The sequence below is a fragment of the Lupinus angustifolius genome, chromosome LG15 (genome assembly GCF_001865875.1).
Source record: "Lupinus angustifolius cultivar Tanjil chromosome LG15, LupAngTanjil_v1.0, whole genome shotgun sequence".
In the NCBI taxonomy this organism is placed as follows: Eukaryota; Viridiplantae; Streptophyta; class Magnoliopsida; order Fabales; family Fabaceae; genus Lupinus; species Lupinus angustifolius.
Genome location: NC_032023.1, coordinates 15,681,032 through 15,700,771, shown reverse-complemented (window position 1 = coordinate 15,700,771; position 19,740 = coordinate 15,681,032). Strand labels below are relative to the sequence as shown.

The 19,740-nt window shown below is 35.2% G+C and overlaps 4 protein-coding genes across 8 annotated transcripts; 1 reads left to right on the top strand and 3 right to left on the bottom strand.

Moving 5' to 3' along the window:
• Positions 1,368 to 3,114, bottom strand: LOC109328632 (rust resistance kinase Lr10-like). Its single transcript, XM_019562189.1, has 2 exons — positions 2,030 to 3,114; positions 1,368 to 1,746 (listed from the first exon to the last, which is right to left on the bottom strand). Exons 1-2 carry the CDS (start codon positions 3,029 to 3,031, stop codon positions 1,738 to 1,740), a joined length of 1,011 nt encoding a protein of 336 aa, XP_019417734.1. The 5' UTR covers positions 3,032 to 3,114; the 3' UTR covers positions 1,368 to 1,737.
• LOC109328635 lies at positions 4,551 to 6,189 on the bottom strand. 2 transcript variants are annotated; one of them, XM_019562192.1, is made up of 2 exons: positions 5,510 to 6,189; positions 4,551 to 5,423 (listed from the first exon to the last, which is right to left on the bottom strand). In XM_019562192.1, the coding sequence occupies exon 2, from the start codon at positions 5,419 to 5,421 to the stop codon at positions 4,576 to 4,578; it is 846 nt and encodes a 281-aa protein (XP_019417737.1). In that variant the 5' UTR covers positions 5,422 to 5,423; positions 5,510 to 6,189; the 3' UTR covers positions 4,551 to 4,575. The 2 variants fall into 2 exon arrangements, with proteins under 2 accessions (XP_019417737.1, XP_019417736.1); XM_019562191.1 differs by having other exon boundaries at positions 4,551 to 6,189.
• On the bottom strand, positions 8,350 to 11,127 carry LOC109328633 (uncharacterized protein HI_0077). Its single transcript, XM_019562190.1, has 4 exons — positions 10,851 to 11,127; positions 10,615 to 10,734; positions 9,755 to 9,985; positions 8,350 to 8,862 (listed from the first exon to the last, which is right to left on the bottom strand). Exons 1-4 carry the CDS (start codon positions 11,046 to 11,048, stop codon positions 8,485 to 8,487), a joined length of 927 nt encoding a protein of 308 aa, XP_019417735.1. The 5' UTR covers positions 11,049 to 11,127; the 3' UTR covers positions 8,350 to 8,484.
• Positions 13,585 to 18,936, top strand: LOC109328308 (mRNA cap guanine-N7 methyltransferase 2). 4 transcript variants are annotated; one of them, XR_002105420.1, is made up of 11 exons: positions 13,585 to 13,959; positions 14,054 to 14,125; positions 14,752 to 14,861; positions 15,703 to 15,825; positions 15,927 to 16,019; positions 16,359 to 16,427; positions 16,556 to 16,644; positions 16,752 to 16,855; positions 18,278 to 18,461; positions 18,548 to 18,633; positions 18,788 to 18,936. XR_002105420.1 is itself a non-coding variant. In XM_019561719.1 (10 exons), the coding sequence occupies exons 1-9, from the start codon at positions 13,693 to 13,695 to the stop codon at positions 18,410 to 18,412; spliced, it is 1,062 nt and encodes a 353-aa protein (XP_019417264.1). In that variant the 5' UTR covers positions 13,585 to 13,692; the 3' UTR covers positions 18,413 to 18,461; positions 18,548 to 18,682. The 4 variants fall into 4 exon arrangements, 2 of the variants coding, with proteins under 2 accessions (XP_019417264.1, XP_019417263.1); XM_019561719.1 differs by lacking the exon at positions 18,788 to 18,936 and having other exon boundaries at positions 18,548 to 18,682; XR_002105419.1 differs by having other exon boundaries at positions 13,586 to 13,959; positions 18,278 to 18,633; positions 18,788 to 18,807.

Below are 19,740 nucleotides of genomic sequence, written 5' to 3'. Positions count from 1 at the left end.
TATATATATATATATTTTGTACTACCAACTATATCTTTCACATTTTTTTGGTAAAAAACAAATAACTTTTGATTTCGAAATTTGTGGTTGTCCATCCCAATAAGTATTGTTCCCGGGAATCAAAATATCGACCTCAAAAACCTAGTGGGGCCTTAATAACATATAATGCATGTAAGTGTACATAAATGCATGCTTATAATCGTAAAATTGTGTAGATAAGAAACTGTAGGAAAGCATCAAGCTCAGGTTCATATTGAAATAACACTCCCGGCTATTCCAAAAGAAATAAAAAGAATTTGAAAGATGTTGAAGTGGTAGTGAAACAAACATGAAGTAAGTCATAACCATATATAATAATCTAATCAATATTACTATCAAACATTAAGTTCAGCCATTAGTTTTTCTAATGTCATAAATGGATTGTTTACAATAAAAAAACACTCACTTCAAAGGTTTGTAATTTTGGTAATTAAACATGAAGAAACATGGGGGCAGATACAAAAGCTAAATTAACACACACATGGTCACATTGGGTTGTTAAAATAAACAACTTTCCCATATTTCCCTGTAATAAAAAGGAAAAAGTGAAAGAAAGTAATGAGTAACAGTAAATTTTTCATTCAAGCAATAAGAACCATCCAGAAACAACAGTGCTGAGAACCATCCAAAAACAACAGTGGAGTGACACTTAGCCTTAAACTCAGAAGCTGAAGGAATTTCATTCTCTGAACCATTCCCATTTCTCTCCTTTTCCTACACCTTTCTCCATAAATAACCTTTTTTTTCACTAGCTCAATAAGCACAAGAATCATTACAAACAATTCAATTCAACATTGACAATCAGAACCCAAATACCAAAAAACTAGTATCCTATACTTAACGTTCATAACACAAAAATCATATCATGATACTTACAAAATCAAATAACACTGAGGAACACAACACAATTGCACCAAGAAAACCTTCCAATAGAAAAAATCTTCATATATTATCAAATCATATATAACAAATCAGGAAAGGAAAGGATTGCTTTTATTATTTTATTTGATTTTTATGATAATAAACTTTTGGCTTTTTTCACTGAAAAAATGACAAATACGGAACCTAAGCCTCTACTAGTACACCTCTACATTGAAAATAAAAGCAGAATGAGATTATAAGAATATGAAGGTTGATATTACTTTCCATAACAAAATTATGGTAATTCAACATTCCAATCATTCAGTCATTCATTATTACAGGTGCAAAATAATAGAAGCCTCAATCAAATAAATAATCTGCTCATTTTACCAATATAAAATAATAAGTTAAAAATCACTAGTTCACTTATGCTTCACATATTATATGATCAATGCAATTTTTGGTTCAAATGCTGGAGGGAGAGGTCGATAGATTACCAATACTTACAGTTCTGAAGGTTCATCAATGTGGGTGTGGCAGGTAGACAACTCACCCGAGATTTGGAAATAATATCTAAGAATTAGATTGACTTGTATAACTCACAATGTTGAAATAGGCTTATAATTGCTTTCCCAAGATTTCCTATTCAGCATGAGAAGAAATATTTCCTTGTTGTTTTCCTGAGATATCTTATTAAATATGGCATAACATTTCACACCAGCAGCACATTGCGTGATTTTCGACAGGGTAAACTACTTTTTCCTGTAAATCTGCTCAAGTGGTTATCACCACCGTGCCGGAAACATGAGATTGTTGTGTTGTAGGCAACATATCAAGTCATCTGGCCTGTGTCCATAACATGAACATATATGTCAAAATCAGCAGAGCAGCAAAACAAAGAAATACCATAAGCCTAATGGGACTAATTCTTTTCTTCTGGGTACATTGCAACAGTTCACACAAGAGTCTAGCACAGAAATAGATGCCAGTGCAAAAAAGATTGTTATCACCATATACATCAGAAGCACTCAACACAATCTAAAATTAAGGCTACAAGTACAAGCTAGCAGATGGTGCAAGACCATCCTAGAACACAAAGAGATTAGGTTGATTCTTTGGAATTACTAACTGTTATTTCAGAGGATGGCTTTGAACTGGTATGCTCTCTAATATCATCTTGTGGGAATAGGTAAGGCTTAGAAGGCATTGGTAAGTCTTCGTCTCCATCAAGCATCTTTATCACTTCATTCATTGAAGGACGATCGCTTGGCCTCGTCTGAATACAATGCAATGCCACAATCATCATTTTCTTTGCTAGTCTCATCTCCTCATCTGTGTCATTCTCAATTGTAATTTCCTTTCCATCATGTAACTGATCGTAAACCCAAAATGGGTAATAAAGTTGGCTAGAATGCTCAGCCAATGCATTCAAGTTCTTCCTTCTACTAGCCATCTCCATTAACAACATTCCGAAGCTATAGACATCAGCTTTGTAGGAGATTGTGCCAATATTTCTATAGTAGAGCTCAGGAGCCATGTATCCTATGGTTCCTCTTGCGGCGGTCAAAGACACAATGCTATTATCTGTAGGGTAAAGTTTGGCGAGTCCAAAATCAGAAACTTTTGGATTGAAGTTCGCATCAAGAAGGATATTATGAGGCTTGATGTCAAAGTGGAGAATTTTCATATTGCACCCATTATGCAGGTATTCAATACCACGAGCAATTCCAAGAGAAATGGAGTACAACATTTCACAGCTTAAGGAAGAACCAACTTCATGTGAAAAAATGTACTTTTCAAGAGATCCATTTGGCATAAACTCATATATAAGAGCGCGTTTTGATCCATCCACACAGAATCCAATGAGTTGCACCACATTAACATGGTGAGTTGTTCCAATAGTAGCAACTTCATTTATGAAATCTTGACCACTTTCTTTAGCTTTGTTCAATACCTTAACAGCTACTACACGGCCACTTCGAAGCTGTCCTTTGAAGACAGAACCAAAGCCACCACTCCCTAGCTTTATCTTGAATCCTTCTGTTATTCTCTTAATGTCTTTGTAAGAGTACCTTATAGGCATCATATAGCTATTATCACCTCGCAGAAAATCTTCAATGTTGATATACATAGACAAATGCTTCCGTCGACATTTTAAGATACATAAGAAAATGATGATGAATAGAGTTGTAATCACCCATCTGACAGCAAAGTAGGAAACTGTGAAGAAAAACCTAACAAAGTTACAACTTTAGCATAACTTTGGTAACAGAGTTGTCAAAACTAGCAAAGTTATTTATACATCTAGTTTCAACAATTTTCTTAGGGGCTTAAGGAAAAGATAAGGACTTAGTGACTTACTGATTATGAACGAAGCCGAAACTACATACAAGACTGCAAGAAGCACACAAGAAAGAATAATTTAATTTGAAATTTCACACCATTATTACATTAGAGCAAAATTTAAAATAACTATATGTATAATGTCTTGCAACTTAACCAATAATACTTGAGCACATGTATAATGGAAATTAAATTGGAACATTCTTTCTTTTATAAAGGAAAATGAACTAGATATATATTTTAACCACAATTAAAAAGGAGATGGAATAGGTGATAGTAAAAGGAAAGAATGGGGAGATGCAACAATGTTGCACTATAAAGAATTTTCAGTCCAAAATAAAGAGGCATATAGATGACAGGTGATAAAAGGGACTAAAAATTAAAAAAAATAATACTTTATATGGTATTAACAACATGGAGTTCATGTCAGGGTCCATAGACACTACTTTTTATCTTTGCAGTAATGCAAAACCTTTTTGTCATGAAGACCAAAATAAAAATCGTTTTTTTAGAAGCTTAAAACATATTTAAGCTAGGGTATGGTTTTTTATGGGAAGGGATTAAAATTTAAAAAGTAAAGAATTACATCATCAAATATTTATGATAATTTTGTACTAATGAAAAACTTTATTTATGCATTTTTTTTGTCAATATTAAATTAGCATATTGCATTTGATGGACATGGTTAAGGAATCAAAATTTAGGTTAACCTCCATCATATTTCTTGCATGTGGAGTAAGGAATATAGAATATTAATATGTGTGCAGAAGGAGGGGGGGACCAAACAAGGAAAATAATATAAGCAAGTGCCAAATTCCTTTCATTATGAGCATATGTATTATTGTATGCCTTGAATGCTTCATGAATAAGAAGAAAGTACCATAATTTGAAACTAAGAAAAGAGAGTATGTTAGGGTGAAGTGAGACTGCTTTACCCTTAAAAAGGAACGACCTTAAAGTGAAGGCCAAAACTCCTGCATTTGAAAAACAATGGGATAAGCTCTTTACATATAAATAAGGATGTTCACAGATGGAAAAAAAATGTGAATTATGTTTGGACAGAGGGGGTAAAATGAAAGAGATACAGTTATAGATTGTAAAGTAAAGTATTAATTTTTATTTTTGATCATAACAAATGTTTTCACTTGATGTAGAGTCATGTCATTTTATCATCTAATCTTCATCATTAAAATAAGATATAGTGATATAATTTTTGGAAAGTGGTGCAAAAGTTTTAAATAGTTGTGATTCAACTCCACTTATCCACTATTCTCTTATATTTTATTCTCTTTCTTTTTTGTCATTGTATTTATTTCTTTTCTTTCCTTCCATTCATTCCCCAATTAAAGAAACAAATAAAGATGGTAGAAACAAAAAATGAAGTATGAAAGAAAGTACACTTAAGGAACCTTCACAATAAGGATTGCCATGATCATCAAGGATGGCAATTGACCGAACATCACAGAAAGCTTTACCCCAAGAAAGTTCAAAGCCATAAAGCAGCATATTATGAATATCTGTGCATGAAATGTTGCTTTGGTTGTAGTATTCAGCAGGCCAAGATGTCAGATACATAAACTCTATGTGGCATGAGTCTCCCAGCCCCAAATCCCAAAGAGACTTGTTATCAACATTGACATAGAAAATACTCCCTTTCCCAAATGAACTATCATTCATGCAAGTTGCAGTGCCATCAGATGAACTCATTGGATATGGACATCTCAAATATATCATGAGCTTTGTCAAATTCTTGACATCATAAGTTAAAGGTGAATCTATATCATGAACCAGAAAATCTTGATATGGCTCGGAGGGATAAAATTGGTTTCTGAAACTAAAAGTGCCTAAAGAATGACTAGGGGGAGAAGAGTAGTTATGCAAGCCAATATTTGCATCCACTAGTCGAATTGTCAAGTTGTTGTAATTAATTGACTGTACATAATATTTTCCTGAATTCCAATACTGTACAAATTGATTGTCCTGGCAAGATAGATTATATCTCAAGTCACCGCAGTGGTCTGGACTATCTTTCAGCCGGAAAGGGTGGCTTATGTTATGAATCCCACACGATCGGTAACAGTCAAGAGCACCCTTTGGCTTGATGCTGCTAGTACTTGCATGGGATAGGATTGGGAGTACCAGCAAAAGGGGTATAAGCAATGCAGTTAAGGATGACATTCCTGTGATGGTCATACAGAAAGCAAGTAGCAGTTAGCCTGACTAGCAACAAGAGAGATTAAAGGAAAACAAAGATATCAAAATTTACATCACAAATCACAGTACTGATAGATAAGGACACAAACATTAAAGTCCCACCACGTCTTTGGATGTTAAGACGTGAATTAAGAGCAATGCAGTAGAGGAATAGAGGATAACATTTATATGGTCATGAAGGCCAGTTGGCAAACTAACCTTTCAATAGAGATTAAAGGACAAAAACCATATTAAAGTTAACATGAATAAGTCAAGGCAAACCCAACAAGTCCTGTCATGTTGATGTAAGCACATGTCATATGAGGCAATTATTGAGAAGTTACTGAAGAGATTGAAAATTGATTTTGAACCAAAACAAGGGCTGATGGGTAAGGCATTGCTTCATGTCCTCATAACCTGCACAAAGCCAAAGACTCAAGAGACATGGGCACATGGCTACTTCTTTAGTAATCATCTCCTTTTACATTGGCCTTCTATTCATGGTCTGCTTCAACGTAGAGAACATGTTAGGCTCTGATGGCTGTCCACATTTATCATGCTGAAATTAAGTAATCCAATTCCATTTCCATATAAAAAGGCACCCTCCACAACGCTGGAGCTATCCTGGGTTTGATTTAGTTTGTGCTGCAAATTATTAAATTGTGATTGAACTCCCCATCACAGTGAAGCTCACTGTAAAATGTATTCACTGAAAAAGCGAGAGAAAAAAACTGAGTTATATGATCCACATAGGTACCTTATAGGCCAACTTAATAAACTCAGATTACTATCTTTCCATTTCCAATACAAAGCCAACTCTTCTGTTCAACAACAATCAAAACTTAATCTCACTAAGCGGGGTCGGCTATATGCACTATAATGTTTTCAATTGTTCATTAACATATAGAAATTTGGATCCCAAGTTTATGGTTCTGTGCATAACCACCTCAAATTCTGAACTATATGCCATTCCATCTTCTGTAAAGAAAGAAAACTTGCCCATCATTTTGCACCAAAATGTTTAGTATGTCACCCATCCCTTCAGATTTTCTTCATAAGGACAATAGTCTTCGTTTTATGTGGTATGATCCAAACTGTAAACATTGTGAATCAGAAGAGGACAAATGTGGGTGAAAAAGTAATACTGCCAATAATGAAACCTACTGTTTCTTCAACAATAAAGTTAACCCTCTCAATTCTAAAGACTCTAAAAATACTACTCCTAGCTAGTTGCCTCCAGTGGCATACTGAATGGTTAAGCATTGAGTTTCCCATGCCTTCTGGAGGTTCCATGTTCAAATTATATAGATGGAATCTTGAAAGATAAAGCATAAACCTTCCAAACTAATCGACATACCATGATTTCTAGCAGTCTGAGACTATCCTCGTCTCTATTTCAAATGCACTTCTATGTTAGGTTACTGCATTCAATTAAGAGAAATTTTTAAGATATGTCAAGACTATCTTGAGGGGATTACATAAATTTTGAGTTTTCTATTGTCATTTGCAGGTTCATCATCAAGAGCTCTAGTGATCACAGGTCAGCTTTCAAGTTTAGTTGAGCTTTTTGGTCATATTATCCTGCAAGAATGTTATCATTGTCTAAAAATTTAGTTTTAGTAGTTGCAGGATCAGTGACTGGTGCAGTTTATCACATCAATGATTCTAACACGCCTTGAAAAGAAGAACAAGCAATTCTTGGAAGATTTCTAGAAGACTAGAGAGTTCTGAGATCCAGCAGATACTCATGCTGGAATTAAGTGAATCGCTGATAATTTTCAAAACAAGTTAGGAGAGGGAGTGTATGGCATTGTATTCAAAGGAAGCATTTCGAAAGAGATTTCTATTGCTGTGAAAATCCTGAATAATTCCCAAAGAAATGGGGAAGATTTCATTAATGAAGTTGTTAAAGTAGGTAGAATCCACCGTGTTAACGTTGTTCACTTGGTTGGTTTTTGTGTTGATGGCTTTAAAAGGGCTCTTATTTATGAGCCCATGCCAAACGGTTCACTACATAAGTTCACCAGACAAGAAGCAAAAATTCCATGGCTGGAAAAAGTTGTGAGAAATTGCACTGTGAATAGCTAGAGGAATGGAGTATCTTCACCAAGTTTGTGATCAATCCATTGTCCATTTTGATAGACCTCAAAATGTTTTATTAAACACTAGTAAGAGGAATTTTGGGGTACATAGAACCAGAAGTTTTCTTAAGAAACTTTGGTAATGTATCTTGTAAGTCGGGTGTTTATAGTTATGGAATAATGCTGCCTGAAACATTAGGAGGGAGGGAGGGAGATCACAGAAGACATGTTGAAAAACAATCATTATGTTTACTACCCATAATGGATTTATAATCCCTTGGAAGAGAGTAAGGCAACAAGAATTCATGATGACGATGAAGGGGATGCAAGAATTGCAAAGAAGCTAGCTATTGTGGAACTTCTTTTTGCATCCAATGCCATGCTGTGGATCAACCATCAATGCAAATTCTGCTTAAAATGTTGGAGGGAGATGCAGAGAGATTATCAATCATCAGTACCTACTAACTCTTATGCTTCTGTTGGTGTGGGTTGGGATATGGCTGCTAAACAACTCACCATAGATTCTGAAATAATCCAAGGATTAGACAAACTTATATAACTCAATGTTGAAATAGGATTGTAATTGCTGTCTTCCAAATATATGCTATTAAACATGAAATGATATTTAGATCTAGCTTTGCATTTGTTTGGATCCTGGGCAAAACTCATCTATTGTGCGGTTTGCACTTTAGAGTCTGATGTGCATGAGTCTAGACCAAATTCTAATGATGATTATCCATTGAGTATAATAACCCCAACCATTCATCATATTCAATGGTCTAGATTGATGCACATAAAGCAAAATGTATAATAGAAGAGCTCAACTCATATTTTAACTATCCTTTTGCCCCAGATAAAACATTGGTACTTTGAAATATAATTTAAAATTAAAATATTTAAATATCAAAAGCCAATAAATGATATTCTGTTACAGCTGCCCAAATGCTAAAAGATAAACAAGAAACTACTACCCAGAATGGATTGGAATCTTAATAGCAAGCGGTTCATACCACTCAGGACCAAATCCAGCAGATTTTCTTGCTTCCTCATTAAAAGGTGGTTTTAAAGGTCCTCTGAAATATGTCCTGACTATTGCATGGAACTTTGAGATCACTTCATCGTCCTCAGTTGTAGTTCCACTTTCTACTGCACAAATTTCTTGCTCTTCTTGATCTGACACTGGTTTCCTAGACCTCTGGCACAGATACTTGAACCACTTCACGCCAGCAGCACAATGTGTAATTTCCTCAGGGTAAACTACTCTTTCTAGTAAATCTGCTGTAGTGTTATCACCACCATTGCGGAAACGTGATATTGTTGTAGGCAGAACATCAAGTCCTCTAGCCTGTGTTCATAATCAACCAGGTTTTACATTTTAGATTCAGGAACTCATTTTTTGTGTGAAGCAGAATCATGACATAGAGGGAGACCATAACAATCAAATATTGTTCAGAATTAGCACAGCAGCAAAACCAAGAAATACCGTAAGCCTAATGGGACTAATTCTTTTCTTTTGGGTATATTGCAACTGCTCATGCAATTTTAGATCAAGGGTGATGGTTAGTAAATCCCTCCCCAAATAGATCTAAAAGATACAATAAGCATTCAGTCCTTTTTTAGATAAAACTTTAGGGGAAGGAGGATCTAATAAGACAGATATCAGATGGAAAATATTTTCTTGCAGTTTAATTCATTTCGAAGCTTTAATCAAAGGAGATACATCTTACTAAAAGTTGATGTAGGTCTTCTCTCATAAAACATTTAATTACCACTTGGTTTCAAAAACTTTCCTGTTTTGTTCTCCATAAGAGCATTTCACCAACACTAGATAGAAGTTCACAGGAGAAGACAAACTGACATCCCACTTCGAGTATTAAGAAAATTACTTGAGACGCTACAATGTCATTTCAAAACAACAATAGTAAGAACAATACAACAACAACCAAGCTTGAATCCCACTGTTGGAGTTGGTTACATGGAACGAACGGCGTCATGATATTTTATCATAAATCATGTTCATTGACAGAATAATAATAATACTAAACTCTTAGAGCTTCTGAAAGATAAAAAAAAAATATCCCAAGGATTGAATGCCAATCCTCCTCCCTAAAAAAATTAAATCCAGTATTAATAAGCAATCTTGTTAATTCCACAAACTGGTCCAAGCATCTAATGAGGCTAAATGCTTCAATTCATCATAAACATAAATCACAAAAGAACAGCAATGTAAGACACACCTCATGGACACAATGTTCAACTGCTAATCGTGATAGCAATTCCTTGGAAGTAGCAGTGGCAGAATCCCAGAGGCCATCATGAGCCGGTAATGCTCCATAATAAGAACCAAGATCCTCAAGCCGTGCAGCAAGAAGAGTGAAGTGTCGCCCTTCATCCTGTGCAACCTTCACAAAATCTGTAAAGAATTCTCTAGGCATTGCCTCTTGCTTACCAAAACGAGCTATTATATCCTGCAAGGATGTATTTTGTACATAAATATTTATAATAAATATTTGTAGCAGCATTATGAACTGGATGAGGAAAACTAATTGTCTTCCAAATACACAATGGCAAATGCATAGCAAGGAAGTCCAAAAAATGAAAAACATGGCACTAAAAGGGAAGTTAAAGCCTATAATTAGCAATCCACATATTGTCTTACAAGCTACAACTCTTAATTTCCATAACATAATTTTACTAGTATTTCATATAATGATGACCTTTCACAATGTAATGAATGTTTCATATCTATTCCACATGATTGTTAGAGGTTCCAAAAAAAACAGTACATGCAAAAGCATGCACATTGAGGACATTCTTCTATGAGAAGATTCTGAACTATTAAAATGGAGTAACTACAGCCACATACAATTCTACTCACATCTACACAGTTTTTACCATTTTCTACAACTGAATGTTTTCACCACTTTACATTTGCCATTATCTCATTTTCTATACATGTTCACTCGGAATCTCTGATCCTGCTACATATGCTTACATAAGTGAGGTGTGTCTAGCTTTTTCATTGAAATAGGTGTAATAGCTTTTTCATTGAAATAGGTGTAATAGCTTTTTCATTGAAAGAGGGATGAATGAATACCCAAGATAAATCAATGGCCCAGCTTTCAGTATGAGCAAGGCTATGCACAATGGCTATCCTGCTCTGCAAGCTTCCTGCTTTCCCCAGCTTCGGCATCAAACCCGGCGCCACCAACTTCACCTGCATGCATTTCACTCATAAAAAAACAAAGAAACAAACTTGTACATGTCACTGAGACATTTCATCAAACACATGGCACCCCAATTGAAAATAAACAAGAATAAACGAATATATACGTTGGAGAGCCTTGCGGGGCGGTCAGGGATGACAAGGTGGTGGTCAGGGTGGTAGGGATGAGTAATGACCCCATTGAGCCACCGAGTTGCGACTGAGTCGCCGAGTCGGGACTTCTCGAACGGATCGGCGGTGTTGAGAACACGGAGCGCTAATTCCACTAAGCTTTCTTCGCTTTCAATTTCATCTGGTCCCATCATTGTCCTTGGATATAAAATTTGGGACTTTGCTAAATTGCTACTTTTACGAGTGAACAAACCATTAGGAGAAATTGAGAGTTTGTTTGCCTGTCACAAATTATATTTATACATATGCCAACCTTACTTATGTCTACACCTGTGGAAACGGTTGCGTCACCGTATCGGGCTGGACCGCTTTGGGTCACAGACTCACATGTCCACTTTAGATCCGTTTCAGGCTTATTCGCCTGCTCTCATAATTTGTTATGTTTGTAATGATTATTATTGGCAATTTAGACCTCTTATTCGTGTTCGTATAATATTTACCTAAAATAATATATATATATATATATATATATATTTTGACATGTCCATTTATGAAAAGAGTGTAAAATATGTATACTGACAATGTAAAAATGTATTTGTTCATTTTACACCCTAATAGAGAGAATGGGTCTCTGGGTTGTCCGTTACACAAATAAAAAAATTAGAAAACAATAACAAGTACATAAATAATGTTATGTATTATTGCTTTAAAATTATACATAATAATAATAATAATAATAATGTGGTATTTCAAACAATTTAACATTATATTTTGTAGAATCTAATATTTATGTATTGAGAGTGTATAAATATACAACACTCGATATATCATACATCATTCATTTGTACTACATTTATTTAATAGTAAATAATGATTAAAAATGAATGATATATGACATGATGACAATATAAAAAACTTTATTATCGATGCATACATCTTTTTATCTTCTTTTTAAATATGATACAAAATCAAAACATAACATTTGATAATTAATATTATAATATACGCGAGTAAGCTGGCCTACTTGTTAGAAAGGCTCATGGGCGAAGTGAACATTTTAGGGTAATGGAAAGGTTTATCATGCTTTGTCTGCCAAATAAATGCAAGGAAACCCAATGACATAGCCCGAATTGCCATTGAAAGTAATAAGTGAGGGTAGAGAGGATCCTAAGTAGGGGCGAAAATAGGTTAAACTACCTATGAGGACCCCTATTACCTAGCTCATAACAGACTAGGTCTTACCGTTATGAATAGGTAAGACTCATACTTTTGAAAAACATATTTAGTTTAATAAGTCAAGTTTAAGTTATCCAAAAGGTCAATTAAGTCTAATAGACCGATCTATTATATTATGTAATAATGTTGATATTATATAATTTTAATATAAATAATGTTATTACATACATAATTTTAATATAAAAATATATACAAAAATATGATTTAATTGTTAGGATTAGAAAAGTCTAGTTAATAGTACACCTATTAGCCTATTTAAATATAGATATGATGTCATATTTCAAGATTATAGAGTATAATAAGTCTCTACACATATTAATATTCCAAATCAGACTTTTAAACAAGCTAAACATAGGTTTTCAATTTTTTTAAACATACTACTAGGCTATGAAGCACGAATTCGCCAAATACCCTCGTGTGTCGGTATCCGACACGGATACGCTTAGATTCGCGAAGGATACGTGTCCATAGAGTATCCAAAAATAAAAAAAATAAAAATAAATATCAAGACACGTATCAGATTCGTTTTCAATAAAATATAGGATATATAGATTCGTTTTCAATAAAATATAAGATATATAGATTCATTTTTATGATAAGATAGATTTGTTTTCAATAAACACTCACTTTCACATCATACCAACTTACCATCACACCACATTGACCCTTGAATAGCTGGTATTTTCCGATCCATAACGTCGCCGACAGGTGCTTAGTGTTACTGCCTCTACCGCCATAGGTATGTTGTGAAGAGCAAACGGAAAAAGGACACTAAGATGTGGGAAATTGCTGGAGATGCGTGTGAAGACTTTAATAGTGCTGGAACTCTTCAAGTGGCCACACTATCTCTAGATGAACCAGAAATAGAAGTTGTCCTCTTTACAGATGATGGTCACGGAGGAGATGAAATTGATACCATTTCTGTCTCTAGGGTTAGACAATAAGCAATTTTATGAATAATTCTACTATATTTTCTAGTTTTTGTACTTTGAATTTTGGAGGACAATGATTTTCAATTTCCATTATATTTTTTACTTTGAATATTTTGATTTACACTTGTAATTTTATCATATTTTTTTATTAATTTATACACGTATATCTGAACGTATCGTATCCTACATTTTATAAAAAATGTGTGTCGATGTATCGGATACGTATCGTATCCAATACACGTATCCGTATCTGTGCTTCATAGCTAATAGGTCAGACCTAAGTTCTTATATGTTATATATGTTCGACATGTTTAAGACAAAATCTAACATATTTTAACTCTTAATATTAGAATCATCTCCAGTATTAGAGACTCCGAACTAGATTTTCTAGTCTTGAAATTTGAAAAGGATCTCAACTCAAAAGAATGACTTATTGATATAAAAAAACTTTTATATCATGAAATAAGTATATTTTTAAAAAAATAAAAAATGATTACTTATATATCATCAATTAAGCACTTAATGAATTATGGTCCTTCAATTTAATCCCACAGTAATAATAAATAAAAAATGATGGGACGAAAGTCTGATTAAGGAAAGGGTTAAGCCGAAGCTGAAGAAAAAGTGACAGTTTGTAGTTTGGTATACACATATTGACGCCAACAGGACGATGAGTCAAACGGGAAGCCTTAAGCAACCTCGTGTCTACGATTTTGCCACGATGGCTCTAATCAATATTTTCTCTCATCCTTACGCCACCGTCTGCGACTTATATTGCGGCGGAGGCACTGATTCCGATAAGTGGTTTGACGCCAAAATAGGTCATTATATCGGAATCGATTCTCATTCCTCTTCTATTCACCAACTCCGGCAAGCCTGGGAGGAGATTCTTCGCAAATCTTACACTGCTGACTTCTTTGACCTTGATCCTTGCATGGTCATATTCCTATTTTTTTTTGTTGAATAGGAGTGATTAGAATTATTGTTTATTGTTTTTTTTCTTCAATTTTTTTGTGTTTTGTTTTTCACAGGAGAATATTGAATTGCATTTGAAGGAGAAGCTTAATACTGCTGATTGTGTTTGTTGCTTGCACCATTTGCAGGTTTCTCTTTCGCTTTTAAATCATGTTTTTTAAGCATTGCATGTTTTTTTGCCTATTTACGTGAAGTTGTAGTTGATGTTTGTTTATTTATTGGAAGATATCTTTTTTTGTCTGACATTTCCTTCAGTTTTGAGACACAATTGAAATTTAAGAAAGGGAATTTGATTGGACATTTTTTATGAAGCAAAAATTCAACGAGTAATTTTTCTTCTTACAACGGTAAGGTTGTTTGCCTTATGAGTCGGAGGTCATGTCGTGGTTTCAAATCCTAAAAACAACCGATATGTTTGAGAGAGTAAGTTTGTGTAAGGCTGCGTACATCTACCCTCCTTAGACCCCACTGGGTGGCCCAGTGTTGGTGGTACACGAGGCTCCCACCTAATGAGGTTTGTAGAGGGTAGATGTATGTAGTCTTATCCTAAGCAAAGAAGCCATTTCTAGGATTTCAATTCATGATCTCCAAGTCACAAGATAAACAACTTTATCATTGTGCCGAGACACCTCTTCTCTGGTCCTATTGATACATACTATTTTGTTCTTGCTATGTTTATAGTTGCTATCTCTTCTAACAGTTATTTTTTTAATTTATCCACTAAGATTTGCCTGCTGATCCTCCTCTGATGCAGCTGTGCTTTGAAACCGAAGAGAAAGCACAAAGGCTGCTACATAATGTGTCATCTCTGCTGAAGCCAGGGGGTTATTTTGTTGGTATTACTCCTGACTCATCTACCATATGGTATGAGGCTTAATTGTCAGATCCCTGTTCTTCATAGATTTTGTTGCATGTGCTCTTATGTTTTTTATTTAGTCCATGGGTCGAATCGTGGAAGAAGATTATGTGTCCAAATTAACTTTGGGGAATTTGATTAAGGTTTACACATTTGATGCAACTTATGTTGAACAAAACTTGCCATTATACAATCAAGTTTGAATGAATCATTTTCATGTTATCATGTAGTTATGCTTCAAAGTTCAAACTAAAAAAACTAAGAAATCTTCCCCAATTTATGTGCTCTGAGATTTACTGCAAGCACAGAATGCTTGTGTTGTTCTGGAAGCAGTCTCTGCGCCATCTAAAAGGTGTACATTTACATTGTCCCTCTTATTCAGTTTCATCTCTTAAACTTGAAATTAAATTGGATAATGATGCATTTGCTACCCATTTTCCACTGGAATTGGGGTAGATGATGCTGTATTAGAACACCTCATTTTACCAGTGACATTTCGTGTAGTCCTTCTTAGGTGTGAGTCACGAGCTACATCTTTTAATTAAACTATGTCCAATAGAAGAGAAAAAAGAAAAGGCAAAGAATTGTCTAGCGGTTTCAGATGAAATCTACATAAAAAGTCCAGGTTTATGTATTGGATGGTCTTATTTTGATTCAATAATTTTGGTGCTTCTGCTTGCAGTTTTTTTCTATCTATTTTCTATATATGGATTTCATCCATCACAATACTTTTGAACTTGGGCTGTTATTAGCTTGTCTTCGTTGCTGTCTTTCTGAGCATCAAATCAACATCTGCATGACAACTTTGTACACAAAGATACAGATTATGTTAAAATTGTAGCCATGTAGGGCCAAGTATCAGAAGAATGTTGAAGCCTATCACAACAAAAGTAGCAGCATGAAGCCAAACATTGTCCCCAACTGCATCCGGACAGAGAATTACATGATTACTTTTGAAGTTGAAGAAGAAAAGTATAGATCTCCACAATTGATCAACTGCATGTTGCTTATTTTTCTCTTTGATTGTTTTAATTACAATTGTTTTTCCATTTGAATCTGTTTGATATTTCCAGGTTTCCATTCTTTGGAAAGAAATACCAGCTGAAGTTTGCTAATGATGCGTCTTCTGAAACCCAATGCTTGGTTCATTTCCCAAGCCTCATCAGGTCTTTTCTTACTTCATAACCCAAGATTGACAACTGTAAGCTGTTGATTTGGTTGGTGGTGCCAATGTGTCATGTTGATTCTGATGATATTGAACAGATCTTATTCCAAAACGAAAAGTGTGGTTGCCAATCTTTAAATCTTCTTTGTTTATGTTCCACACATAAACAAAATCCTGTCATGCTGAAACTGCCTTTGTTCCATGTGGAATGTAAAATTTAAGCTTTGGAAGGAAATGCAATTGCTTTGTAACTTCAATTTAAATTCCACACATGTTAGGTTCATAGCTTAAATTTTGACTTTCAAAGAATCTGATATGACTTATGCTTGATGAAACACAGGTTGGCCAGAGAAGCAGGCCTTGAGTATGTGGAGATTCAAAACTTAACTGATTTTTATGAAGACAACAGGTTAGTTTTGCCTTCTCTGGAGGACAATGATAATGATCCTTTTCCTTCAATTATAATGTTTTGCTTTAGCATTTTGGACTTTGCAAGACTATTTTATTCAATTTGTCTTTTGTGGTTGTTGCTCAAAGATCACAGTTAGCAGGCTTGGTAATGAACTATGCTCCAAATCTTTTGGATCCTAGGGGGAGACTTCTTCCTCGATCATATGATGCGCTAGGTGATGCATTAACCCTTTCCTTTTTACCATGTTATTAATAGCCCATCAGTTTCTTGGTTTCACTTTCACCTATTATTTATAGGGTTACTGGGTCCACCCCAATGCAGGTCTCTATACAACATTTATATTTCAAAAACCTAACCCAGATATCGCACCCCCAATTACAACTCCAAGATACAGGATGATAGATGCAAGTTATAATTATGAAGAGGTAATTATTATAGGCTATTTTTTCTTCATGTATCACTTTTGAAAGAAATTTCCCACTCTAAACTAGTTTAGACAGACAAGGATGTACCAATTATCTTTTTCTTAGGGATTTTAGCTGGGGGTTGACCTCTATCGTAGTATCAGTTAATTGGGGGCTTGGGAAGTGGTGATTTACCTTGTGGTAGATGTCAATGGTTTGAAACTGCTTATCTGTCTTGAGATTATTGATGCAAATAGAAGATTGTTGATATAATTAGAAGATTCTATATCCGATTAGGATTACATATACGATTATTAAATCATATCATGTATTTATCTATCTGATTTTATTATTGTTGGACCAAACTGCGACCGGGGAGCCTCCAACCACCGGGGAGTTCCATTGTTACATGGGTATGGGAAGAGTGAAGAGTCACAAGACACCACGTCTTAACCAAAACCTTAAGGCATTAGTTCCATGGGCCTTTCCTTCTTATAAACTCTTTTATTCCTCCCCGCATATCCAATGTGGGACTTCACACTTGAATAAACCCAACAATCTCCCCCTCAAGTGTGGATACCACACACTTTTCGGTCCGCTCCCCTTGAGTTCACCATGTCCCAGCCGAATCATCGGCCCTGATACCACTTGTTGGACCAGACTGCGACCGGGGAGCCTCCAACCACCGGGGAGTTCCATTGTTACATGGGTACGTCTTGAACCAAAACCTTAAGGCATTAGTTTCATGGGCCTTTCCTTATAAACTCTTTCATTTCTCCCCGCATATCCAATGTGAGACTTCACACTTGAATGAACCCAACAATTATATAGACTCTTCTACTATAATTAGAAAAGGCTTAGTGCATACAAATCACCGAAGCAATTCAGATATTTAATTCATCCCTTTCAAGCTGGTATCAGCGTCAGAGTTGTCATGGGCCAAAAACTGCTATTTATTCTTCTGACAGGCTTTTGTTGATGAGCGTGTTGGGAATTAGGTCTCACATTGCTTACTAAATTCTCTTGGACATGGTTTAAATACTTATTGAGTTACTCCTCTCATTGCCAATTGGTTTTGAGATGGAACCTTAACAATCCTCAACTTGTGAATTTAGTCGATACAAAGCTATATTATAGCACCCAAATTTTCCACTTATTAGTTTGATTTGTTTTATGATTTATCATTCATGGACGTTGATGAGATCCTTCCATCTAGCAGCATCTTCTGATGGCATAGTCTTCAAACTTAAGTTAAGAATGAGTTTCAAACAGGGAAAGGTTTATGGTGGAATCAGCTCCACTTCCTTACATCTTATGATCCCTCCACTTCATCTCATTTGATTTGCTAAAACAATGCTTTTTATTCATTTTATAATAAAAAACATTGTTTTGCACCCTTTTTTAGATCCATGTATTTACTATCTTTGGTATTTCTTTTAACAGGGAATCAGCTGGCAAGATGATGAAATAAACGGATATATAGATCCTCTTTCTCTCGCTGGGCTGGGCAAGATAAGCGAACAAAAAGGGATCTTAGGTCCTGGCCCCGCAGATTTACGTTTTGCTGAGGCCATCTGACTATTCTAGCAAAGTTAGAGGTTCAGCCAATTTGGCTTTTACTAATGCGGTTAGTATTTTATAGGAAAAATGCAGTTAATATTTGCTTCTCTGATAAAAATTAGGTGTTTACTTTGACATGTAGTCATTGTGCAGTGTTTATCCTGTGTAAGAATATTGCACTTGTTAGCTTCTCTGTGTCTTCTGCCTGGTGTCACAAACAGCAGAGTATGCATATATAAGTCACAGTAGGAATAACAATGGGTATTATTCGTTTTCCTTCTAATAAGAAATGAAATGAATAGTGCAATTTTGGTTTGGATTTCACTAGAGCAGAATCCTGAAACCACCTTTTCCTCTTAAACCATAAAACCAATGTGAATCAATTCAATAAAGTGGTTCTTTCCTATTGTTCATAAAATGACCAGAGAAGGCGCAAAGCCATTTTAGTTCACTCGACAACCTGAAGAGTTCGGATTACATGTCTCGATCTCCAAAAATGATTGGAACTACCTTAACAATATACATTTTATGTGTTGTTCCATTGTTGTCGCATGCAACAGAAACTGCAAAAATGAAAGCTACTAAGTTGCTCAATTTGTTCTAGCTGGCTGAAGTTGTTCTAACTCACTTAGGTACCAGAGTTGCTGAGTAGTGACTCACACATATTATCGCTTCATCCCCATTTGTAAGGCATGATACACATGTTCCCTTGTAGAGGTCACTCTTGGGGCATAAGGCTTCATCCCTTCGCCCTAGCTGACCTGAATGTTGCAAGAAACATGTTAAATAATGTTTCAAGATTAAATATCTACCCAAAGGAGCTCCATCTATACTACCCGAGAAACCTCCCATCTCCCACCACTCCAATCTCACCAACACCTCCTCATCCAACCTTGCCACCACGGTGGCACCACTCGTTACAATCATCTACTGCTGCTACCTGAGCCACCAAACATATCTTCACCATGGTCACATTTGTGCACGTTACCATTGTTGTACACTTCTGACTCCTCAGTCCTCACCAAAAAGGGGGATCAAGCAACACCAAAGAGGAACTCCACAATAACTTTGATCTTTTTCCACCTCCAACTTTGACTATTGTTTTGGTGACACAACTTCCACTCCCTCTTATTAAGTGTTTTCACTTCACCAGATTCTTTAAAGCAAATATGCAGTGTTTGGTTGATGGCAAGGGTAATTTTTTGAAAAAAATTATTATCTATCTTATACAAGGTCATATAAAAAAACTGTATGGTATCTTATTCAATCAAACTGGTCCTAAGAGTTCAAAACTACGATTTTTAATGTATTGTTTTTGTTTTCCTTAACTAGTGTGTCGAGGGCCA